This window comes from Bos mutus, chromosome 15, assembly GCF_027580195.1.
Source record: "Bos mutus isolate GX-2022 chromosome 15, NWIPB_WYAK_1.1, whole genome shotgun sequence".
In the NCBI taxonomy this organism is placed as follows: Eukaryota; Metazoa; Chordata; class Mammalia; order Artiodactyla; family Bovidae; genus Bos; species Bos mutus.
This window is the reverse complement of record NC_091631.1, coordinates 2219363-2246449: the sequence shown is the minus strand read 5'-3', so window position 1 is coordinate 2246449 and position 27087 is coordinate 2219363. Positions and strand designations below refer to the sequence as shown.

The 27087-nt window shown below is 40.2% G+C and overlaps 1 protein-coding gene and 1 pseudogene across 1 annotated transcript; one reads left to right on the top strand and one right to left on the bottom strand.

Moving 5' to 3' along the window:
* The first annotated feature begins 1657 nt into the window (after nt 1-1657).
* Nucleotides 1658-2602, top strand: LOC106700501 (olfactory receptor 5B12). The gene has a single exon (XM_014482595.2). It carries the CDS (start codon nt 1658-1660, stop codon nt 2600-2602), a length of 945 nt encoding a protein of 314 aa, XP_014338081.2.
* A 12932-nt stretch (nt 2603-15534) lies between these two features.
* Nucleotides 15535-26633, bottom strand: LOC102266527 (olfactory receptor 5B3-like; annotated as a pseudogene).
* Between the last annotated feature and the right edge of the window lie 454 nt (nt 26634-27087).

Below are 27087 nucleotides of genomic sequence, written 5' to 3'. Positions count from 1 at the left end.
TTCAGATGAGGTCCCTTTGGGTTCAAATCCTATGATGCTTTCCAATCTCTTTCAGAATAAAAGTTAACTTAAATTAACTTAAAGAAGTGTGTGAAGTCTTCTTTGCTTCACACTGCTGTACTTCTCTCACCTTCCAACTGCAGCCTTATTGGTTTTCTTGCTGTTCCTGGAACAATCTTGGCATGTTTAAATCCCAGTGCCACGTATTTGCTGTTTCCTCTGCTTGGGTTATGGGCTTCCTTTGTGGCTCAGAGGGTAAAGAATCTGCCTGCAATGCAGGAGACCCGGTTTGATCCCTGGGTTGGGAAGATCCCTTGGAGAACGTCCCCACTCCAGGACTCTTGCCTGGAGAATTCCATGGACAGAGGAGCCTGACAGACTGCAGTCCTTGGGGTTGCAAAGAGAGGGACAGAACTGAGTGACTAACATTTTCATTTTCAGTGCCTGGGCTGTGCTCTTCCCCCACGTATACTCAAGGCCTGCTCCCCTACTCCGTTCAGGCATTTGCTAAAAACTCTCATTTTGGTGAATGAGTCTATCCCAGACCACCATATTTAAAATCATTTAGTAGAAGGAATTTGCAGGGAAAACGACATGAATGATGCTATCCGTCCCTTGATTTCACCCTTATTGGCAAGTCATATCTTAGGCCATCCACCTCTCCAGTACAGATAGATCAAACCCGCTGTTTGAATTATAATATCTAGCAACTGACAGAGTTTGAATTTGCGTTACCAACCTAGTTGGCTGCTGGGAAAAATTGATGGGATAATTGACAGCCAAGTGATGTTGCATGCCACCAGAAAAGAAGTTCATCAGTTCTGTACATGGTGATGCTGGAAGTTGCATCTTTTAATATGGCTATAACATGAATCCAGATCAGGAACATTTGAATGCAGAAGTTAAAAGCTGCATGAATTTAGTAAAAGTTAAAAACTGTTATTTTATAGATGTCTTTATTCCCTGGGCACGAATTTCTACTGTTTTCTACTATGGGGTAAATTATATACCCTATTTATTGTACAGTATAGTGAGAACATTTTAGGCTATATACAACACTGTTCTTGACACAATGGAAAGCCAAAAAAAGTAAGCTGAAGTAAAATTAATCCAATTTCATATGTATTTTACTAAGTTTAGTTTAGTTTAAAGAATAATTTTTGTTTTTGTTTTGGAAACTTTGAATTGGGAGCCAGAGCTGTTCTAGTTAGTAACCAATCTGATGAAATAGCATAAATTCTTTCTTTTCTTGCCTTTAACTTAATTCAGTCTTCTATAAAGTTAAGATGGAGAAGGAAATGGCAACCCACTCCAGTATTCTTGCCTGGAGAATCCCATGGACAGAGGAGCCTGGTCGGCTAATGTTCATGGGGTCACAGAGTTGGACACAGCTGAGTGACAAATGAAGTTAGGAGGTTGGGATGCATTACCTCCAAATCCTTTTAACTGGGATACTCTATGACCTTTAAATAACATAATTTAGCTGTTGTGGTCAGGCTTTAAATCTAAACACTCCTGGAAGCAAGTTATTTTAATACTGAAATAAAGCACAGAGTGATCATGATAATTGACTTCAATGGAGCCTTCCTTTCATTTATTATTTTCATTCTATTTTCCCATTGCTACAGAGCAGGCACACAATTCCCAGTTGATCTCCATGGAAAACACTACAGAGGTGACTGAGTTCCTCCTTGTGGGGTTATCCGATGACCCGCAAGTGCAGATCCTGCTCTTCATCACTTTCTCTCTCATCTACCTCCTCACCCTGGTTGGGAACCTGGGGATGACCGAGCTGATCCTGCTGGACTCTCGTCTCCACACGCCCATGTACTTCTTTCTCAGCCAACTCTCGCTGGTGGACTTTGGTTACTCCTCAGCTGTCACTCCCAAAGTGATGGCTGGATTCCTCACAGGAGACAAAACCATTTCCTACGAGGCTTGTGTCACCCAGTTCTTCTTCTTCGTAGCCTTTATCACCGTAGAAAGTTTCCTCTTGGCCGCAATGGCTTATGACCGCTATGCCGCCGTGTGCAAACCCCTGCACTACACCACGGCCATGACGACCAAAGCGTGCGCACGTCTGCTCATAGGCTGCTACTGCTGTGGCTTCCTGAATGCCTCCGTCCACACTGGGAACGTTTTCAGGCTCTCCTTCTGTAGGGCCAACGTGGTCAATCACTTCTTTTGTGACGCTCCTCCTCTGCTGGCTCTCTCATGCTCAGACAACTACGTCAGTGAGATGGTTATTTTCTTTGTGGTGGGTTTCAACGCTCTTTTTTCTGTCCTTGTCATCTTCATCTCCTACCTGTTTATATTTATCACCATTCTGAGGATGCGCTCTTCTGAAGGACGCCAGAAGGCCTTTTCCACCTGTGCTTCCCACCTCACTGCTGTCTCCATCTTCTACGGGACTGTCATCTTCATGTACTTACAGCCCAGCTCCAGCCACTCCATGAGCGCAGACAAAATGGCGTCCGTGTTCTATGCCATGGTCATCCCCATGCTGAATCCACTGGTCTACAGCCTGAGGAACAAGGAGGTCAAGAGTGCCTTTAAGACGGCTGTGGGGAAGGCAAAGTCTTCTATAGGATTCATACTTTAAAAACCTTGAATTTACAGTAAGGCACTGTCCATCCACTTTGGATTCATCTGAGAAAAATATGTAACTGTTTATTTCCAATTTTCTAATTTCTTATAGTAGTTTCGCCAACTGTTGATTAAGTCTACAAACCCAAAATCGTAAAAATAAAATCAGACCTAGGAGTAATAAGTTAAGAAAAATCACTCATGAACATGGAGTTCATGTTACAAAAATTCTTCTTAATAAGCATGTTCACCTACACTCTCACAAGAACATGTATATTCACATGCATATGTTAGCATATGCACACATGCATGTCATTCATGAGAAACTCATGAAACCCAAACAACTACAGATGGAAAAACTTAAGACAGACATGAGACAGATCTACCATTATAGTATGTGGAACTATATTTTGGTGTCTGAGAATATAGTGTTAATATAAATATTTTGACTTATGGAAATAGACTATGTTAGTATATATAATGTATATAAATATTACCTATTTAGTTTTTTAAAATTATATTTCACCTTGTCCTTTCACATATGAAAATGCAGCAGGTTTTATATTTGTTTTGTTGTTGTTGTTGTTGTTTTTCCCTAAATTCTATTTTATTTATTTATTTTTTTTCTTTCTTTCTTTTTTTTTTTTTTTTACTTTACAATATTGTACTGGTTTTGCCATACATTGACATGAATCTGCCACGGGTGTACATGTGTTCCCCATCCTGAATCCCCCTCCCACCTTCGTCCCTATACCATCCCTCTGGGTCATCCCAGTGCACCAGCCCCGAGCATCCTGTATCATGCATTGAACCTAGACTGGTGACATTTCACATAGGATAATACACATATTTCAATGCCATTCTCCCAAATCATCCCACCCTCGCCCTCTCCCACAGAGTCCAAAAGACTGTTCTATACATCTGTGTCTCTTTTGCTGTCTCGCATACAGGGTTATCATTACCATCTTTCTAAATTCCATATATATGCGTTAGTATACTGTACTGGTGTTTTTCTTTCTGGCTTACTTCACTCTGTATAACAGGCTCCAGTTTCATCCACCTTGTTAGAATTGATTCAAATGTATTCTTTTTAATGGCTGAGTAATACTCCATTGTGTATATGTACCACAGCGTTCTTATCCATTCATCTGCTGATGGACATCTAGGTTGCTTCCATGTCCTGGCTATTGTAAACAGAGCAGCGATGAACATTGGGGTACACGTGTCTCTTTCAATTCTGGTTTTCTCAGTGTGAAAGCCCAGAAGTGGGATTGCTGGGTTTTATGGCAGTTCTGTTTCCAATTTTTTAAGGAATCTCCACACTGTTCTCCATAGTGGCTGTACTAGTTTGCATTCTTACCAACAGTGTAAGAGGGTCCCCTTTTCTCCACACCCTCTCCAGCATTTATTGCTTATAGACTTTTGGATAGCAGCCATTCTGACTGGCGTGAAATGGTACCTCATTGTGGTTTTATATTTTAAAAAATTAACCTTTATGAAAATAGTTCCAAAGATCTGAGTATTGCTTTCTTATTGCCTTTTTGTTCTTGTTTTTAATAAAATTTCTTTTCTTTTTAATTTATATTTTTATTGAAGGATAATTGCTGTACAGAATTTTGTTGTTTTCTGTCAAACTCAACATGAATCAGCCATAGGTACACATATATCCCCTCCCTTTTGAACCTCCCTCCTATCTCCCTCCCCATTCCACCCCTCTAGGTTAATACAGAGCCCCTGTTTGAGTTTCCTGAGCCATACAGCAAATTCCCGTTGGCTATCTATTTTACATACGGTAATATAAGATTCCATGTTGCTCTTTCCATACATCTCACTCTCTCCTCCCCTCTCCCCATGTCCGTAAGTCTATTCTCTATGTCTGTTTCTCCATTGCTGCCCTGTAAATAAATTCCTCAGAACCATTTTCCTAGATTCCATATATGTGCATTGTAATGTGATGTTTACCTTTCTCTTTCTGACTCAATTCACTCTGTATAATAGGTTCTAGGTTCATCCACCTCATCAGAACTGACTCACGTGTGTTCCTTTTTATGGCTGAGTAATATTCCATTGTGTATATGTACCACAACATCTTTATCAATTCATGTATCGATGGACATCTAGGCTGCTTCCATATTCTAGCTGTTGTTAATAGTGCTGCAATGAACAATGGAATACATGTGTCGTTTTCAATCCTGGTTTCCTCAGGGTATATGCCTAGGAGTAGGATTGCTGGGTCATATGGTGGTGTTATTCCTAGTTTTTAAAGGAATCTCCATATCGTCTTCCATAATGGCGGTATCAGTTTACATTCCCACTAACAGTGCAAGAGTGTTCCCTTTTCTCCACACTTTCTCCAGCATTTATTGTTTGTAGACTTTTTGATGATGGCCATTCTGACTGATGTGAGGTGATATCTCTTTGTGGTTTTGATTTGCATTTCTCTAAAATGAGTGACGTTGAGCATTTTTTTCAAGTGTTTGTGAATCATCTGTATGTCTTCTTTGGAGAAATGTCTGTTTAGGTCTTTTCCCCACTTTTTGATTGGATTGTTTGTTTTTCTGGTATTGAGTTATATGAAGTGCTTGTATATTTTGGAAATAAATCCTTTGTTAGTTGTTTCATTAGCTGTCATTTTCTCCCATTCTGAGGGTTGTCTTTTCACCTTGCTTGTAGTTTCCTTTGCTGTGCAAGAGTTTTTAAATTTAATCACGTCCCACTTGTTTACTTTTGTTTTTATTTCCATTACTTTAAGAGGTGGGTCATAGAGGATCTTGCTTTGATTTATGTCATTGAGAGTTCTGCTTATGGTTTCCTCTAAGGATTTTATAGTTTCTGGTCTTTCACTTAAGTCTTTAATCCATTTTGAGTTTATCTTTGTGTATGTTGTTAGGAAGTGTTCTAATTTCATTCTTTTACATGTAGCTGTCCAGTTTTCCAGCACCATTTATTGAAGAGGCTATCTTTGCCCCATTGTATATTCCTGCCTCCTTTGTGAAAAATAAGGTACCCGTAGGTTGCATGGATTTATTTATGGACTTTCTATCTTGTTCCCTTGGTCTGTATTTCCGTTTTTGTGCCAGTACCATGTGGTCTTGATGACTGTAGCTTTGTAGTGTAATCTGAAGTCAGGAAGTTGATTCCTTCAGTTCCATTCTTCTTTCTCAAGACTGCTTTGGCTATTTGGTGTCTTTTATGTTTTCATATAAAATGTGACATTTTTTGTTCTAGTTCTGTGAAAGATGCCATTGGTAATTTGATAGGGATCACATTGAATCGGTAGGTTGCATTTGGTAGTATAGTCATTTTCACAATATTGATTCTTCCTACCCAGGAACATGGAATATCTCTCCATCTGTTTATGTCATCTTTGATTTCTTTCATCAGTGTCTTATAATTTTCTGTGTACAGTTCTTTTGTCTCCTTAGGTGAGTTTATTCCAAGATATTTAATTCTTTTTGTTACAATGGTGAATGGGATTGATTCCTTAATTTCTCTTTCTGATTTTTCATTGTTAGTATATAGAAATGCAGGTGATTTCTGTGCATTGATTCTGTATCCTGCAAGTTTGCTAAATTCACTGATTAGCTCTAGTAGTTTTCTGATACTATCTTTAGGGATTTCTATGTACAGTATCATGTCATCTGCAAACAGTGAGAGCTTTACTTCTTTTCCAATCTGGATTCCTTTTATTTATTTTTCTTCTCTGATTGCTGTAGCTAGAACTTTCAGAACTATGTTGAATAATAGTAGTGAAAGTGGACGCTCTTGTCTTGTTCCTGATCTTAGAGGGAATGCTTTCAGTTTTTCACCGTTAAGAATAATGTTTGCTGTAGGCTTATCATATATGGCGTTTACTATGTTGAGGTAGGTTCCTTCTATGCCCATTTTGGGGAAAGTTTTAGTCATAAATGGGTGCTGAATTTTGTCAAAGGCTTTTTCTGCATCTATTGAGATGATCACATGGTTTTTGTCTTTCAATTTGTTGATATGGTGTATCACATTGATTGATTTCTGTATATTGAAGAATCCTTGTATTCCTGGAATAAACCCAACTTGATCATGGTGTATGAGCTTTTTGATGTGTTGCTGAATTCTGTTTGCTAAAATTTTGTTGAGGATTTTTGCATCTATGTTCATAAATGATATTGGCCTGTAGTTTTCTTTTTTAGTGTTGTGTTTGTCTGGTTTTGGTATCAGGGTGGCCTCGTAGAATGCATTTGGAAGTGTTCCTTCCTCTGCAATTTTTTGAAAGAGTTTTAGAAGGATAGGCACTAGCTCTTCTATATATGTTTGATAGAATTCTCCTGTGAAGCCATCTGGTTCTGGGCTTCTGTTTTTTGGGGAGATTTTTGATCACAGCTTCAATTTCAGTGCTTGTAATTGGGTTGTTCATAATTTCTATTTCTTCCTGGTTCAGTCTTGGAAGATTTAACTTTTCTAAAAATCTGTCCATTTCTTCCAGGTTATCCATTTTATTGCCATAGAATTGTTCATAATAGTTTCACATAATCCTTTGTATTTCTGCATTGTCTGTTGTAACCACTCCTTTTTCATTTTTAATTTTGTTGATTTGATTCTTCTTTTTCTCTTGATGAGTCTAGCTAAAGGTTTGCCAATTTTGTTTACCTTCTCAAAGAACCAGCTTTTAGTTTATTAATCTTTACTATTATTTCTTTCATTTCTTTTTCACTTACTTCTGCTCTGACCTTTATGGTTTCTTTCCTTATATTAATTTTTTTTTTTTTGTTCTTGTTTTTCCAGTTGTTTTAGGTGTAATATTAGGCTGTCTATTCAATGTTTTTCTTGTTTCTTGAGGTCGGATTGTATTGCTATAAACTTCCCTCGTAGGACTGCTTTTGCTGCATCCCATAAATTTTGAGTTGTCATGTTTTCATTGTCATTTGTTTCTAGATATTTTTTTATTTCCCTTTTGATTTCTTCAGTAACCTGTTGGTTATTTAGAAGTGTGTTGCTTAATCTACATGTGTTTGTGTTTCTTACAGTTTTTTTTTTCCTTGTAATTGATATCTAGTCTCATAGCATTGTGGTTGGAGAAGATGCTTGATATGATTTCAATTTTCTTAAATTTACTGAGGCTTGATTTGTGACCCAAGATGTGGTCTATCCTGGAGAATGTTCCATGTGCACTTGAGAAGAAGGTATATTCTTCTGCATTTGGATGGAATGCCCTGAAGATATCAATGAGATCCATCTCATCTAATGTATTATTTAGGACTTGGGTTTCCTTATTAATTTCCTGTTTTGATGATCTGTCCATGGTGTGATTGGGGTGTTAAAGTCTCCTACTATTATTGTGCTACTGTTAATTTCTCCTTTTATGTCTGTTAGTGTTTGTCTTATGTATTGAAGTATTTCTGTGTTGGGTGCATAGATATTTACAATTGTTATATCTTCCTCTTGGATTGATCCCTTGATCATTATGCAATGTCCTTCCTTATCTCTAATAGTCTTTATTTTAAGGTCTATTTTGTCTGATATGAGGATTGCTACTCCAGTTTTCTTTTGCTTCCCATTTGCATGGAGTATATTTTTCCATGCTCTCACTTTCAGTCTATATGTGTCTTGAGGTCTGAAGCGGGTTTCTTGTAGACAGCATATATATGGGTCTTATTTTTGTATCCATCAACCAGTCTGTGACTTTTGGTTGGGGCATTTAATCCATTTGCATTTAAAGTAATTATTGATATATATATTCTTATTGCCATTTTTTTAATTGTTTGGGATTAATTTTGTAGATATTTTTTCTTCTCTTGTATTTCTTGACTATATAGGTCCTTTTAACATTTGTTGTGAAGCTGGTTTGGTGGTACTGAATTCTCTTAACTTTTGCTTGTCTGAAAATCTTTTTATTTCTCCATCAATTTTGAATGAGATCCTTGCCAGGTACAGTAATCTTGGTTGTAAATTTTTCCTTTTCAGTACTTTAAATATATACTGCCATTCCCTTTTGGCCTGCAGAGCTTCTGCTGAAAGATCAGCTGTTAAGCATATGGGGCTTCCCTTGTATGTTACTTGTTGCTTCTCCCTTGCTGCTTTCAATATTCTTTGTGTTTAGTCTTTGTTAGTTTGATTATGTGTGTGTCTTGGTGTGTTTCTCCTTGGATTTATCCTGCATGGGACTCTTTGTGCCTCTTGGACTTGATTGACTATTTCCTTTTCCATGTTGGGGAAATTTTCAACTATAATCTCTTCAAAAATTTTCTCATATCCTTTCTTTTTCTCTTCTACTTCTGGGACCCCTATAATTCGAACCTTGGTGTGTTTGATATTGTCCCAGATGTCTCTGAGACCATCCTCAGTTCTTTTCATTCTTTTTACTTTATTCTGCTCTTCAGAAGTTATTTCCACCATTTTATCTTCCAGCTCACTGATTCACTCTGCTTCAGATATTTTACTGTTGATTCCTTCTAGAGGACTTTTTAATGTCAGTAATTGTGTTGTTTGTCTCTGAATGTTTATTCTTTAATTCTTCTAGGTCTTTGTTAGTTGATTGTTGCATTTTCTCCATTTTGCTTTCAAGGTTTTTGACCATCTTTACTATCATTATTCTGAATTCTTTTTCAGGTAGTCTGCCTATTTCCTCTTCATTTATTTGGACTTCCGTGTTTCTAGTTTGTTCCTTCATTTGTGTAGCATTTCTCTGCCTTTTCTTATTTTTTTAACTTATTGTATTTGAGGTCTCCTTTTCCCATGCTTCAAGGCTGAATTCTGTCTTCCTTTTGGTTTCTGCCCTCTAAGGTTGGTCCACTGGTTTGTGTAAGCTTCTTATAGGGTGAGATTTGTGCTGAGTCCACGGGGTGGCAAAGAATCGGACACGACTGAGTGACTTCACTTTCACTTTGTTTATTTGTTTGTTTTTCCTCTGATGGGCAAGGCTCAGTGAGGTAGTACTCCTGCCTGCTGATGACTGGGTTTGTATTTTTGTTTTGTTTGTTGTTTAGATGAAGTGTCCTGCGCAGGCTGTTATTGGTGGTTGGGTGATGCTGGGTCTTGTATTCCAGTGGTTTCCTTTGTGTGAGTTCTCACTATTTGATACACCCTAGGGTTAGTTCTCTGGTAGTCTAGGGTCTTGGAGTCAGTGCTCCTACTCCGAAGGCTCAGGGCTTGATCTCGAGTTTTGCGTGGGTCTATATATTCTTTTCTGCTGGTCAGTTACTCCTGTCTGCTCTCAGCTGGCGTTCTGCATGCACTTCTGTGTCTGAAGGTGTATTCCTGATGTGTCTGTGGAGAGATGTATTCCACATCCACCTACTCCTCCGCCATCTTGTTCCTCTTAGAGCAGTTTTATTTTTGATAGAAATAAAACCTAAGAAATAAACAAATAAAGAAATAAAACCTAAGAAATAAACAAAAGCCTAGTCCATGTCACTGCAGGTCTCCCTATCAGCCAAGGCCTGGCTGCTGCAATACAGCCAGACTGTGTGTGCCTGCTCCCACAGCGCTGCGTGGGCAGGCCTAAAATTATATTTCTTTCCATGCTTTACATGTTTCCTCAATTAAAATTATCATGTAAAATATATTACTTTTAGATAATTTATTAAGATGGAAATTTAGTTAGGAAAATAAATGCCTGTGTAAAGCAATGTAATCTTGTAAGAAGAAAAAAAAGAATGATTAATATGATCAGATCAGATCAGATAGGAAGAGTTGAAGGCATACTTTAATGGACTTAAATATATAATGTTTGATTTAAAACTTTTAAGCACCAAGAATTACAAGGTGATGTGCTATGCGTAGTGGCTCAGTCATGTCCAACTCTTTGCAACCCCCTGGACTGCAGCCTGCCAGGTCCCTCTGTCCATGGGGATTCTCCAAGCAAGAATACTGGAATGCATTGCCATACCCTCCTCCAGGGAATCTTCCCAACCCAGGGATCAAACCCATGTCTCTCGCATTGCAGGTGGATTTTTAATCAACTGAGCCACCAGGGAAGCCCAAGAGTACTGCAGTGGGTAGCCTATCCCTTCTCCAGGGGATCTTCCCAACCCAGAAAATGAACTGGGGTCTCCTGCATTGTAGGTGGATTCTTGAAGCAATAACAGATTATATGTAATGTTATAAATATGTTAATAATTTTGTCATTAATATTTTAAGTCTCACTTGGCTAAAATATCTGAATCTATATATATTTCATTCTTTCCTCAGACTTGGGAACATTTTGGGCATCACTTCTTCAAATATTCTGTTTGCAGTTTCTCTCTTCTTTTAAGATCCCCCATTATACATATATTGGTACTCTTGATAGCATCCTGTTTGTCTCGGAGACTGTTTAATTTTCTTCATTACTTTTGAATTTTTGTTCCTCAGACTGGCTATCTTAAAACTCTTTAATTTTTTATTCTGTCAGCTTAAATTTGTTACTAATCAACTTTGGTAAATTTTATATTTCATTTATTTTCAACTTAAAATTTCTATTTGGTTTTTGAAATAATTTGTATATTTATATTGATGTTCTCTGTTTGGTGAGACATTGTTCTCACATTTTCCTTTGAATTTTCAGACTTCGTATCCTTTAGTTCTTTGACCAGATTTGTGTTATCTAATTTAAATTTTTTCTTGTTAGAGTAACATCTGGTTTTCCTCAGGGATAGCTTCTACTGTTAGGTTTTCTATCTCTTTATTGAGATTTCCATTTTGTTCACATGTTGTTTTCTTGACTTTTTGCACATCTTCCTTCAGTTCTTTGAGCATTTTAAAGACAGCTGTTTTAATGTTTTTGTTTAGTAATCTAAAATCAGGTCTTTTTCAGAGACAGTTTCTGTTTATTTTTTTCCCTTTGAATCAGACAGACTTTCTTGTTTGTTTGTTTGCCTAGTGATTTGTTGTTACTGTTTAAAACTAAGCAATTTAATCTACAATTCTGGACATAAGATTCTCTTCTTTCCCTAGGGTTTGATGCTTTCTGTTATTGCTTTTGTTACTTGTTTTTGCTTTTTTATTGTTGTAGGATGCCAACAATCAGCCTGGAATGTAAACTTAAAGTCTTTTCAGATCTTTTCTGAACTTTTCCTGGGTAATTGTGGTCACTTTCCAATGTCTCCATATATGTAGTCATTTTTGAATGTCCTAGATTTTAATTTAGGGCTCACAAAGAGGGGAAAAAGAGAAAAATAATGTGATCAAATGAAAAGAGCACTGTATTTTTAAATACAGCTCTTTGGTGGCTCAGATGGTAAAGAGTCCACCTGCAATGCAGAAGACCCAAGTTCAATCCCTAGAGTGAGAAGATCCCCAAGAGAAGAGAATGGCAACTCACTCCAGTATTCTTGCCTGGAGAATCCCATGGACAGAGGATCCTGGTGGGCTACAGTCCATGAGGTCACATAGAGTCGAACATGACTGAGTGACTAACACACACACATCTTTTTTAAATTTCCTGGAAATCACTTAAGCTGAAGGGGGTTGTCACTCAGTCGTGTCTGACTTTTTGCAACCCCGTGGACTACAGCATGCCAGTCTTCTCTGTTCTTCACCATCTCCTGGAGTTTACTCAAACTCATGTCCATCAAGTCAGTGATGTCATTCTACCATCTCATTTTCTGCCTTCCCTCTCCTCCTACCTTCAATCTTTCCCCATTGGCATCTTTTCCAATGAGTCAGTTCTTTGCATCAGGTGGCCAAAGTATTGGAGTTTCAGCTTCAGCATCAGTTCTTCCAATGAATATTCAGGGTTGATTTCCATTAAGATTGACTGGTTGGATCTCCTTGCAGTCCAAGGGACTCTCAAGAGTCTTCTCCAACACCACAGTTCAAAAGCATCAGTTCTTCAGTGCTCAGCCTTCTTTATGGTTCAGTTCTCACATCCATACATGACCACTGGAAGAACCATAGCCTTGACTAGATAGCTCTGTGTTAGCAAAGTGATGTCTCCACTTTTTAATATAATTTCTAGGTTGGTCATAACTTTTCTTCCAAGCAAGCATCTTTTAATTTCATGGCTGCAGTCACCATCTGCAGTGATTTTGGATCCCAAGAAAATAAAGTCTGTCATTGTTTCCATTGTTTCCCCATCTGTTTGCCTTGAAGTGATGGAACCGCATGCCATGATCTTAGTTTTTTGAATGTTGAGTTTTAAGCCAACTTTTTCACTCTTCTGTTTTAACTTCATCAAGAGGCTCTTTAGTTTCTCTTCTTTTTCTGCCATAAAGGTGGTGTTATCTGCATATGTGAGGTTACTGATATTTCTCCCAGCGATCTTTATTCCAGCTTGTGCTTAATCCAGCCAAGCATTTCTCGTGATGTACTCTGCACATAAGTTAAATAAGCACGGTAACAATATACAGCCTTGACGTACTCCTTTCCCAATTTGGAACCAGTCCATTGTTCTAATTGTTGCTTCTTGACCTGCATATAGATTTCTCAGAAGGCTGGTATGGTGGTCTGGAATTCCCATCTCTTGAAAAATTTTCGTTAGTTTGTTAGGATTCACAGAGTCAAAAGCTTTAGCATAGTCAATGAAGAAGAAGTAGATGTTTTTCTGGAATCCTCTTGCTTTTTCTGTGATCCAATGGATGTTGGCAATTTGATCTCTGGTTTGTCTGCTTTTTCTAAATCCATCTTGAACATCTGGGAGTTATCGGATCATGTACTGTTGAAGCCTAGCTTGGAGAATTTTGAGAATTGCTTTGCTAGTGTGTGAAATGAGTGCAATTGTGTGGTAGTTTGAACATTCTTTGGCATTGCCTTTCTTTGGGACTGAAATGAAAACTGACCTTTTCCAGTTCTGTGGCCACTGCTAAGTTTTCCAGATTTGCTGGCATACTGAGTGTAGCACTTTCACAGCATCATCTTTTAGGATTTTTAATAGCCCAGCTGGAATTCCATCACCTCCACTAGCCTTGTTCATAGTGATGCTTCCTAAGGCACACTTGGCTTTGCACTCGAAGATGTCTGGCTCTAGGTTACTGATCACACCATCATGGTTATCTGGGTCATTGAAATCTTTTCTGTATAGTTCTGTGTATTCTGGGCTTCACTGGTAGCTCAACTGGTAAAGAATCCACCTGCAATGCAGGAGTCCCTGGTTCAATTCCTGGGTCAGGAAGAGCTGCTGGAGAAGGGATAGGCTACCCACTCCAGTATTCTTGGATTTCCCTTGTGGCTCAGACAGTAAAGAATCTGCCTGCAATGAGGGAGACGTGGGTCCTATCCCTAGGTTGGAAAGATCCCCTGGGGAAGGGAACAGCTACTCACTCCAGTATTCTGGCCTGGAGAGTTCCATGGACTGTATAGTCATGGAGTCACAAAGAGTTGGACATGACTGAGCGACTTTCATTTCATTTCAGTTCCGTGTATTCTTGCTACCTCTTAATCTCTTTTGCTTCTGTTAGAGCCATACTATTTCTGTCCTTTATAGTGCTATCTTTGCATGAAATGTTCCCTTGGTATCTCTAATTTTCTTGAGGAGATCTCTATTGCAGCAAAAATGGCTGCCTATCTCTTTGCAACTTTGTGATTAGAAGCAACGATCAGAAAGCAGGGCACAAGTTCCCCATATTGGGAAGATGAGAGTCCTTTTTGCCACTCTGGCTGCTGAAAGCTGCTCTAGGAACACAAACACAGCTGTCTATAACACCACGAGGGGTGGGGAATGGGTTTCTAAGAGCTGAAATCAAGCAAAATTTATCATCGAAATCTTCCTCTGAAGGTTGCAAGTCTTCAGAGTCCAGAGTTCCCAAATGTTTACATTAGACAGATTCTGCCTGTGCAGTTGTTATTTAGATAAGCACCCATATCCCCGGTCTTTCTGCATTCTCTTCCTGCATTTTCCCAGAATCCTATCCTCTCTAACTCCTTCCTATAATAATACATGGGATTTCCTTAGGGTTTAGGATACAAAGAGATAATTCAGGATAACCTCTCAAATTAAAATTCTTAATAGTCATTCTACATAGTCATTTTTCTTGCCATATAAATTAGTATTCACAGATTCCAGTAATTAAGCCTTGGATCTTTAGGCAGGCTATTTTCAGCCTGCCACAATATTACATAGAAGCATTTGGTTCTATTTTTGATAATTTTATGTAATCTAAAATAGTTCTTAAATTAAAGGACCATTTAAAATAATAATTAGAAATGGTTCCAAGATGAGAAACATGCTGACAGATATGTCATGTTTATATTTATATGAACATTCAGAATAATTTCAGTCAATTATAACTTATATGCAGTGATTTTCTAATTAAAAATGTTTTTATTTTTTCTCTCCATTCTTATTGGACTCTGGCTCTTCTATTCTTTTGGAAAATTTAATGTGAACGTGTTGATTGTATAAAATGACTCAGTCAACTCATAAAAATTAAGTTAATGTGCTATACTTATGAATCTACACATAAAAGTGCTGGTGAAAAAGGCAATACTTTTATTTAAAATTTATCATTTTATTTTCAATTTTAGGACACATAACATTTATAAGTGCTATAACACTTATGAAATTCAACAAAAAATAAGTAGCATTAAAGTTAAATTGATGTTTTAATACTGCAATTAATTACTTGAATTATTTAAAGAAACCAGACACATTCCATCATATATGGCAAATTTCACATGCCCATATGCATGCATCCATGTGAGACACATACATGGACCTCGGTTCACGGGCTCACCTGTGCCTCTGTTCCACACGTATCTTTAGAGTGGCGTGTGGTAGAGGACATGCATATAGAATGAGTTATTTAGTCAAAAATCTCCTTGACAAAGCTTTTGACAAGTGGGACACAGATATGTTGTGCTTCATCTTAGCCATTTGCATTCAGGTTTTATTATTCTGGACATAAATTTTCCTTGAGAAGGATATCCCTTCAGGAATTTAATTCAGTGTGGCCTTTAAATGTGATTGCGTACATGGAGAAGACCTGAGAAAAATAAAACAAGGTTGACATGAATCCTATGACATAAAAAATCACAAACCTAGAGACAGTTTTGCCTCTAAAGAACCTTCTTGAAGGCACTCTTGACTTCCTTGTTCCTCAGGCTAGAGACCACAGAATTGATCTTGGGGATGACCCTACTGTAGAACACAGATGCCATTTGTCAGTGTCCATCGAATGGCTGGAGCTGGGCTCTAAGTACATGAAAATGAATGCCCCATAGAAGATGGAGACTGCAGTGAGGTGGGAGGCACAGGTGGATAAAGCCTTCTGGTACCTTGCAGAGGAGTGCATCTTTAGGATGGTGATAAATATGAATATGTAGGCTATGAAGATAACCAAGAGAACAAAAAAGATGTTGAAGCTGGCTACATAAACAGGAACCCTCTCCCTTACATGCCTGTCAGAACAAGACAGAGCCATGATGGCTGGAATAGCCCAGAAAGTGATGGACCACATTGGGTCTACAGATAGAGAGACAGAATGTATTCCCAACATGGATGGAGGCTTTCAGGAAGCCACAAACATAGCCCATGATCAGACGTGCACACACACGTGGTGTCATGGTGGTGGTATAATTTAGGGGCTTACACACTGCTGTGTAGTGAACACAGGCTACTGGGGTCAAAAAGTAATTCACCAGAGTGGCAAAGGCTGCAAAAAAGAACATCTGAGCAGCACAAGCATTATAGGAGATGACCTTGTAAACTGCAAAGAGGGCTTCCTTGATGGCTCAGACAGTAAAGAATCTGCCTGCAATGCAGGAGACCTGGGTCAAAACCTGGACTAGAAAGATCCTCTGGAGAAGGGAATGGCGACCCACTCCAGTATTCTTGCCTGGAGACTCCCATGGACAGAGGAGCCTGGCGGGCGACAGTCCCTGTGGTTGCAGAGCTGGACATGAGGACACATTGGGTCACTTCCATCCTGTTGTCCATTGATGTTCTTTGGGAATTGTGAGATGTCCTGTAGCAAGTGAAAGTAAGGACAAGAGTGTTAAGTGGAATAAAAATGCAGTGAAACTGAAATGTTTATATAAGTTCAGCTCAGTTCAGTCGCTCAGTCATGTATGACTCTTTGCAACCCCATGGACTGCAGCACGCCAGGCCTTCCTGTCCATCACCAACTCCCAGAGTTTACTCAAACTCATGTCCATTGAGTCAGTGATGCCATCCAGCCATCTCATCCTCTGTCATATATACCACATGCTTATTTCATTATAGCTAATACATATTTCATGCAGATGACACCACTCTTATGGCAGAAAGTGAAGAGGAACTAAAAAGCCTCTTGATGAAAGTGAAAGTGGAGAGTGAAAAAGTTGGGTTAAAGCTCAACATTCAGAAAACTAAGATCATGGCATCTGGTCCCATCACTTCATGGCAAGTAGATGGGGAAACAGTGGAAATAGTGTCAGACTTTATTTTTGGGGGCTCCAAAATCACTGCAGATGGTGACTGCAGCCATGAAATTCAAAGACGCTTACTCCTTGGAAGGAAAGTTATGACCAACCTAGATAGCATATTGAAAAGCAGAGATATTACTTTGCCAACAAAGGTCTGTCTAGTCAGGCTATGGTTTTTCCAGTGATCATGTACGGATGTGAGAGTTGGACTGTGAAGAAAGCTGAGCACCAAAGAATTGATGCTTTTGAACTGTGGTGTTGGAGAAAACTCTTGCAAGTCTCTTGGACTGCAAGGAGATCCAACTAGTCCATCCTAAAGGAGACCAGTCCTGGGTGTTCATTGCAAGGACTGATGCTGAAGCTGAAACTCCAATACTTTGGCCACCTCATGCGAAGGGTTGACTCATCGGAAAAGGCTCTGATGCTGAGAGGGATTAGGGGGAAGGAGCAGAAGGGGAAGACAGAGGATGAGATGGCTGGATGGCATTATCGACTCGATGAACATGAGTTTGGGTGAACTCTGGGAGTTAGTGATGGACAGGGAGGCCTGGTATCCTGCAATTCATGGGATCGCAAAGAGTTAGACACGACTGAGTGACTGAACTGAACTGAATACATATTTCAAGATTGTTGATATCAAATTACAAAATTTAATACATTAATTATCTAGATTTAAAAAATTATTAAATTGTAAACTTTCCCAAACCAACAGAGACCCTATCTCTCTAGTTTTAAAATTTTGTATATTTGCAAACTGAGATTTGGAAATTTTAATGATTTGTCCAAGATAACATATCTGGGATACTCTGTCTCTGCTAATTCAGTTTGTTCTATCTTAGTAAAAGCTTACACTATTACATTACTCAACTGCCACAATAGCTCTAGACACTTTGCATATATATCCATTCATGATTCATCTCAGCAATTTCTAGAGGTTGGTTAGTTTTTATTTTCATTTAAATAGTGAGGAACAAGATGGTGAGTAATTTATTCATATTTTGTTGTTGTCATTGTTGTTCAATTTTGCTAAGTTGTGTCCAACTCCTTGTGACCCCATGGACCACAGCATGCCAGGCTCCCCTGTCCTTCACTATCTCCTGGAATTTGTTCAGATTCATGCCCATTGAATCTGTGATATTATATAACATTCTCATCCTTTCCCACCCCCTTTTCCTTTTGCCTTCAATCTTTCCCAGAGTTAGTCTTTTCCAGTTAGTCAAATCTTCACACCAGGTAGTCAAAGTATTGGAGCTTCAACTTCAGCATCAGCCCTTCCAATGAATATTCGGGGTTGATTTCCTTTAGGACTGACTGATTTGATTCATATTTATGTAAGTATTGATGGCAAGCCAAGTTTCTGGTCCAAATAGAGTGATTGCTAAGCAAAATGGTCTTAATTGAATTTAAATCAAGTTGTTGTTCAGTCGTGTCCGACTCTTTGCAACCCCATGGACCACAGCTCACCCGGTTTCCCTGCCCTTCATCATCTTTCTGAGTTCACTCAGACTCATGTCCGTCAACTCGGTGATGTCATCCAACCATCTCATCCTCTGTCGTCCCCTTCTCCTCCTGCCTTCTGTCTTTCCCAGCGTCAAGGTCCTTTCCAATGAGTCAGCTCTTCACATCAGGTGGCCAAAGTATTAACTGTAAATAAGTAAATTTAACTGTAATTAAATTGAATTTAAATCAAATTAAATTTAACTTAGTTTAAAATTGCTCATTAGTTCCATTGGTTCAAATCCTGTGTTTGGAGTTCCCCAGTGTAGTTACTGAGACTTATATACATAGTGTAAGTGGTGGGACAACCCGAGCAGTAGGGACTTATACAGCTAGTGATTCTGTAGGGAAAGCATAACATCACATGTAGAGCTTGGACTCTGGGATGAGGTGCAGATCAGCCCTACTGTTTGCTGTCCAGAAATCATGAATCCTAACATAAGTCCCCTGAACCTAAAGTTTTCCATTTACAAAATAAAAATAGTAATGAGATCTAACTCAAGATGTTATCGAATAATTAAATGAGATATTGCGTTAAAAACCAATGAGTAAGCCTGTTATCATGGCCTGCTTAGTGTCAGCTATAATATTGTTAGGAGAGAATGATGGTTTCTGCATTGATTTGGCAGGGTGGGTGCAATATGTGGTGCTTTATGTGTGAGCTGTGAAATCTTGAAGCTTCTTCTTCAATTTGCCTTTTGTCGCACCATAAAGTCACTGTAAGTTTCACTCTGTTCCTGCTCCACTCATACAATTGCTTGGTTTGGTACTTTCATGTGGCTAGTTTTCTTAAAAAAAAAATATTTCTTGAAATACATATTTTAACTTGTGTTTAAAGAGTCTCCTTTTGCTGCTGCTGCTGCTGCTAAGTCGCTTCAGTTGTGTCTGACTCTGTGCAACCCCAGAGACAGCAGCCCACCAGGCTCCCCTGTCCCTGGGATTCTCCAGGCAAGAACACTGGAGTGGGTTGCCATTTCCTCCTCCAATGCAGGAAAGTGAAATCGATCAGTCGTGTCTGACTCTTAGTGACCTTATGGACTGCAGCCTACCAGGCTCCTCTGTCCATGGGATTTTCCAGGCAAGAGTACTGGAGTGGGTTGCCATTGCGTTCTCTGCTCCTTTCCTTAAACTCATTCTTTATTCAGTACAATAATCCCATATTTGCACCACAGATGGAAGGTGAATAATTATTTGTGGCTTGCCTTTACCCTGCAGGTCTGTTTTAGCGGCAAACCCCAAGTTGTTAAATATTTTATGTGAATCTGTTCTTGTGTAGGAACAATATTTTAATTCCTTTTATTTGAATCAGAACCCTCTGGACAGACAGCCATCCGATGCTGTCTCCTATTCTCTATCAGTTTCCACCTAAACCTTTGGCAACTGCACTTTACAAGCCTAGCCTGTGAAGGCTTTATGCTTGCCAAACTTAACGTACACATCATGTTATTATGTACTATGTTCTGAAACAAATGCTAAGAGCGTAAGACATAAAAGTGTGTTTGTGTGCAAGGTAGGTAGCATTCTTATTCTTATTTTACTGTTGGAGAATTGAGGATTTCTGAAGGAATGTGGTGCTCTACAAGTACACAGCTGATATGAGGATGATTCAAGATTTAAACCCATTTAAAACCTAATCAAAAGCCTATACTTTTATCCACATCACTGCCAACATGGATAGCTATGCTAGAAATATTAAAAATAAAATTCTGGGAAAATATTAAAACGAAATTTGGATCTTACTAACTTGCTTTGGTCTCTTCTGTAATTTAAAGAAGGGTCATATAACTCTCTTTTTTTTTTCTTTGCCTCTAATAAAAGACTCACATATAGTGAACAAGATGAAATTAGTACCTAATCAGAGCATCACCTAGACTATTTTTTTCAATAATGTTTTTAGAGGAACATCATGATAATGTTTCTAAGTATCACCTAACTTCCTACTGATATTTAATATTTAATATGCTGCTTCTTAAAAGAAAACTCCTCCGTGTTTAAAATTTTTTTTGAAATATCTGTTAACGTATCTGTGCTTAGTAAATCACTGGGTGTAGCTGCCACACTGCTTTTGCATGAATTACGGTTTTCCCTGAAAGTGTGTAATGCAGTAAAGAATCTGCCTGACAGTGCAGGAGATATGAGTTCAATCCCTGGGTTGGGAAGGTTCCCGGAGAAGGGAATGGCAGCCCACTCCAGTATTCTTGCCTGGAAAATCCCATGGACAGAGGAGCCTGGTGGGCTACAGTCTGTGAGGTTGCAAAGAATTGGATGCAATTAGTTACTAAACAATAGCAATTGAGTATAGAAGCTTATTTGGCTGCTTAAGCAGCAGCCAATCCTGAAGAGTTGTTTGGAATAAATAATTCAGCCATGGAATAATGCATAAATACTGTTCGAGAAGCTCTCTCAAGTGCTGTTCAAAGATTTCAAGGTCTCTAAGTCAGGGAATAATAGTGGAAACTATGTTAATATGGGTTCAAGTTCAGATTTCTCCATGCATTCTTTATGTGCTCTTGGAGAAATCATTTACCTCTTTATTTGTAAAATAAATGTAATAGAATTACTTTTCCCCCAAATCCACAGAATTGTGTTTATAAACAGCAAATAAAGAAATGTCTATAAAATAACTTGAGAGGAGGGTTTATAGTTTTAATATAATTAAATTATACAAAATATAAGTAAAGCTTATTATATTTACTCAATGTCATTTTTACCTTGGAGTATTTCCTCGGCTATGGCTGCAGAGTCATAGGAAATCCTAACAGCCAGAAGAGGACCTGTAGGTACAAACAACTATTGACATTTAGATGAACACAGAGTGATCACAGAGCCTAGGACCACAGTCTGGTCCCTCTAAAGGGAGGCCATCAAGAGTCGTGTTGGATTTCAGAAGCTAGTGCATGGGAACCAGGAGTGACTTACAGAGACGTGATGCCCGCAAGGGCTGTCTCCATGAGAACGTCCACAGTATTTCTTCCTACTTTTCTAGGAAGAAGTAATTAGACTATCTGTGGGGACCACATTGGATATTTTGAGTGTGTACATGTTTTTTTTGTTACTTTATATTATTTTCATTTTTAATTGGCACATAATTTTCAAACAGTAAGATGCATACTTTTTACTGTATAACTCTAAGAATCTGATCAAATGCAGAGTCAGGTAACCACTACCACAGTCACCCACTGTAAATTTCCCTGAGTTTCTTTGCAGTTAACCCAGTCACCAACCCATTGCCCCTCGTAGCCCATAATTTTTCCATATAATTTTGCCTTTGCGAATGTGTCCTTAACTAGAATCATGGAATAGGCAGTCCTTGTGATGTCTTCTGCTTAGAATAATTCAGTTTGAGGTGCACCTATATTGTTACTTGGTATCTATAGTAGAATATTTAAATTGCAGAGTACCATTCTGTAACGTACATTTTATGCAGTGGTTTTCTCGTCGTTGCTGTGGTTGTTGTTCCTTTCCTCATGTGAGGACCTTTGTGCTGTTTCTGATGCTTGGTGATTATAAAGAAAGCTGACCTAAAGATTGGCTAAATTTTTGTATGTGTGAACAAAGGCTTTGTTTTGGTGAATTCCCTCACTCATGGCTCACACTGTGGCGGAGCTAGGGGAAAGTTCTGGGTTCCCCAGGAAACCATCTAGACCTGCCACAGGATGAGCCCTGAGCGAGGGCATCTACTGAGTGATGGTGGAGGGAGGGAGACCATTGGTGGAGGGAGGGAGTGCCAGCTACAGACAGGAGGACAGCAGTATTTTCTGATGACATTTTTGAGTTAATTTTGCAGGAGATCAAGACTTGCCACTGCCCTGGGAGGGTCTCAACAAGGATGATATTCACCCTCAAGAGGGTAAAAGTCCTTCGGGGGTGAAAACATCAGACATTTTCATTGTTTGTGCCTTTCCAAACCTCAACCCTGTCTGACAAAATCTTATGTCATCGTGTTTGATTTCATGGGAGATTGTGAGAAGTGAGACTAAAGGATCTATAAAGGCTCCTTAAGGACGTGCCTGGGCAACAATGGGTAAAAGAACGAGAAGCCTTGCTCTAGACTAAATGGGCTTGAGCTTCCCTTCTCAGAGTATGTTCATTGTTTGGCAAAAATTATACCAGAGAGCTAGAGATAATGAGAGGATGTGAATAGATATGAGTAGCACAAGAGATGGATGGTCTTGGACACAAGGCTTATATTGCCTTCGTCTTTCTTGGCATAGTTCCCCTGTGGAACTCTGCCATCTTTTTCCAAGCTCTCTCACTGGCTGACACCCACATTAAGCCTATATGCTTATGCAGAGCTTCCCTCAGCTTCTGGACTCCAATAGCCTTCTCGTGGAATTTGATTCCTGACTTCCTGTGTGGCCACCAGGGGGACAGGTGAGGCAACTTGCAAGTTCGAGATTGTCAGGCCCCCATGGGATGGACGTTGGCTGATGGGAAGCAAGAGACGAAAAGGAACAGGGCACATAAGTATCCATTTCCTCTCTCCCTGGACTGATCCCAGCTAGGATTTCTCCTTCCAAGGAGTATGTTGATTGAATATATCTAAGGAGACCACTCTCCTGGTGAACAATCACCCTCGCAACAGTGTCTTTCATTGCACTGTGTTGCATCTAGCCTAGCCTCTGCATCCTCTACTGTCCTCCTCCTTAAACCCCTGGGATTTCATCTGCCCAATAAAATATCAGGATTTAAATTCTTCCTTCAGGCTTTAGAAATGAGAAGACCTGTGATGAGATAGAAGTTATCATAGTCCCTCTGGGCTGCTATAACAAAATAAATTGGGTGGCTTATAAACAACAGAAATTTATTGCTTACAGTCCTGGAGGCTAGAAGTCCAAGACCAAGACTCTAGCAATTCAGTGTCTGGTGAGAGTCTGCCTCCTGGTTTATGGACTGCCATTTTTTGATTATATCATCACAAAGTGGAAGGGCAAAGGGAGCTTTTTCAGACCTCATTTATAAGGATGCTAATCCCATTCCTGAGGGCTCTGTCCCCATGACCTAAATCAACTTCCAAGACTATACCTCCTAATGCCATCAGCTGGGGTCATGTTTCAGCATATTAATTTTCAGATCAGATCAGATCAGTCGCTCAGTCGTGTCCGACTCTTTGCGACCCCATGAATTACAGCACACCAGGCCTCCCTGTCCATCACCAACTCCCGGAGTTCACTCAGACTCATGTCCATCGAGTCAGTGATGCCATCCAGCCATCTCATCCTCTGTCGTCCCCTTCTCCTCTTGCCCTCAATCCCTCCCAGCATCAGAGTCTTTTCCAATGAGTCAACTCTTTGCATGAGGTGGCCAAAGTACTGGAGTTTCAGCTTTAGCATCATTCCTTCCAAAGAAATCCCAGGGCTGATCTCCTTTAGAATGAACTGGTTGGATCTCCTTGCAGTCCAAGGGACTCTCAAGAGTCTTCTCCAACACCACAGTTCAAAAGCATCAATTCTTCGGCACTCAGCCTTCTTCACAGTCCAACTCTCACATTCATACATGACCACTGGAAAAACCATAGCCTTGACTAGATGGACCTTTGTTGGCAAAGTAATGTCTCTACTTTTGAATATGCTATCTAGGTTGGTCATAACTTTCCTTCCAAGGAGTAAGCGTCTTTTAATTTCATGGCTGCAGTCACCATCTGCAGTGATTTTGGAGCCCAGAAAAATAAAGTCTGACACTGTTTCCACTGTTTCCCCATCTATTTCCCATGAAGTGATGGGACCGGATGCCATGATCTTTGTTTTCTGAATGTTGAGCTTTAAGTCAACTCTTTCACTCTCCACTTTCACCTTCATCAAGAGGCTTTTTAGTTCCTCTTCACTTTCTGCCATAAGGGTGGTGTCATCTGCATATCTGAGGTTATTGATATTTCTCCCGGCAATCTTGATTCCAGCTTGTGTTTCTTCCAGTCCAGCGTTTCTCATGATGTACTCTGCATATAAGTTAAATAAACAGGGTGACAATATACAGCCTTGACGTACTCCTTTTCCTATTTGGAACCAGTATGTCGTTCCATGTCCAAGGGGACACAAATATTCAGACCATAGCAGTAGTAGGAGAAGGAACTCAAAAATATGCCTCATGGTCAAGTTATAGAAATAAGGATTCTGGCTCCACACACATTTTTTTCCTAGTCATGACCAGGCAGATAGAATAATTTGCCTTTTTTTCTCCATTACTCAGTTATTTTAAATATTAGTCACAAATATCTATACAGTTAGTCCATAGGTTACACTGATTTCTGTTGAGGAGGAGATGACTGTTCTTGGTTTGGGTGAGAAGTAACCAAACTAGATTATGAAGCACGTGCAGTGATTAGAAGTAGTTGTCTTTCTAGCTATATGAGCTCCCCTGGTGGCTCAGATGGTAAAGAATCTGCCTGCAATGCAGGACACCCAGGTTCAATCCCTGGGTCAGGAAGATGTCCTGGAGAAGGGAATGGTAGTTCCCTACTCACGTACTCCAGTATTCTTGCCTGGAGAATTCCATGGATGGAGTAGCCTGGTGGGCTACAGTCCATGGGGTTGCAAAAAGTCGGACACAACTGAGCAATTTTCACTTTCACTGTATATGCAGCCTTCCGTTTTCCTGTCTATTTCAGGTCTATCTTTCCAGCCTTCCCAGTGTATCTGTGAACAACCGAATATCATTGCAATATGTTTCCTTTCAACATTAAAAACCCAGAGTTTATTTCTTTAGTTTGCAACTACGAGCCCCAAGGGCCAAATCACTGGGTCCCTAGATTCCCTTCCAACACTGACATTCATTCAAGTGGGAAGGAGACTGTAGCCTACCTGCTTCCACGAGACATGGCGTCTCTTTGGAGTCATAATCCCTAGTGCAGGAATTACAGTTGGCTCTTGAGGTGTTTACTGTTTTCCCTCTACTTGGCACTAGTGAGAAAGCAGAGAAGGAACTCTCAAAATTCTTACCATCTATCTCACTAGGAACATAAGACATGCAGCAAACAATTCACTTGCTACCAAAGGTAATAAGCGACTAAGTTACAAACCTGGAATCACAGGTGGGAAGAGGCATCTGAAGGCAAACAAACAAAAAAACCGAGCAGCCCGTCTATTCCCTGTATACCTCACTGAGCCTGGGGTGTGAAAACAACCATCTGTCCTGAGGAAAGCCTTCAGGGACACTGTCCCCAGGGATTTACAAGTAGCTGACTGTCCCATGTGAGCCCGGCACCGTGACTTTATCAGTTCTGTGCTTGGGGAAAGAGCCTGGTTCTGAGAAGTACATGAGACCTGCTCTCTGTCTCCCCACTGCAGCCCTGTCATCAACAAGCTATGCTGCTGGGTCTAGAGCCCAGCGACTTCCTGAGGTCCTAGCGTCTTTCAGAGGTGAGCCCGTTTAGACTGTAGCACCGCGGCTCTCAGCTAGTTAGGCAGGGGCCCCAGGGACTCGGGCGAGTTTTGCAGGACTTCTGGTGGCAGGACAGGAAAGGCAGGAAGGTGAGACTGTCACTCAAAATACACACTTGCTCATGCTAGTCGATCCCGAACCAGTCCAGGGCTTAACCCTCACAGGACCCTCGAAGGCTGCTCCGTGTCTGGCCCTGAGGTTAGATGTCTGGTCTGTGTCTGGCCTGCTTGTTTCTTTGTCTCTCTTTATTTTTGCCTTGGCACCTCCACTCTAAGCTTCTCTCTCTGTCTCTCTCTGAGTCTGTAAGCCATGCTTCATGGGGGCAAAGAGACCCCAGACCTCCTACTCCAGTCTTCACTGCCTTCAGTTTTCCAGAATCCTGGGGTTGAGAATTGATTTTCTTCTGACTCCTTCATGGAAAGAAAACCTACATGAAGACTTGGCTCTCTCTTTAATCTTTGAGGGATGAAGATTTTGGAGATAATAGAAGAGAGAGAAAAAATGAGAGGGAGACAATACTATGAGAGCAGAGGATGAGACCCGAACCTCTTGGCTCTCAAGCCAGTGTTCTTCCCAAGGAAAACCATACTCAGTCCAATACCCCTGCCCCGGGTAACACCTTGGGAGGTTCTCATCATTTTCTGATCACTTTTACTATTTAAAAATAAGTTTTACCTTAGAACTAAAGGCTCACTTCCAGGTGGCCGAAAGCCTGGCCCAATTAGAAACTTCAGTTTCACATCCTTCGCAGTCTGTGTCCTCCCTTCTGAGCTGAGTCTGCTCTGCAGTGTGGGGGTGTATCGAGCTGAGTCTGCTCTGCAGTGTGGGGGTGTATCGCAGGGAGCCGCAAGGAGAAGGCTGGCAGTGGAAAGGGACATCTTCTGTCTGCTGCCATGGGATACTAGGGGGCAGTGAGTTGCAGGTGGCAGGACTGCTCCACCGTAAGAACACTTGGGATTCTTCAGAGGCCTTTCAGGGACTGGTCCATGAAGCATTTCCTTGACAAAGGCGATGAGCTTTCTCCCTGATCTCTCTATGACTGCCCGTTTCCTAAGACAGCCCCTCCCTGATCCCTTATTCTATAACTTCCTCTTCCCCAAAAGGCTTCTTCCTGGTTGGAGTCCCAACAAGGAAGCTTGAGCTCAACGACCTCCTGCAGCCACCACTTGGCCTGTGGGCAACTCGAGCTGTGTCCCCTGTGAGGATGCAGGACGGTCCTGCCGTATCAGTAGTGAGCTGATGCACTGTGCCTCCCATCTTCCGACAGAGAGGAAAACACAAGACTTTAGGCTCTTACGTGTCCCCTAAACTTTCTCCATTCACCTAACATCT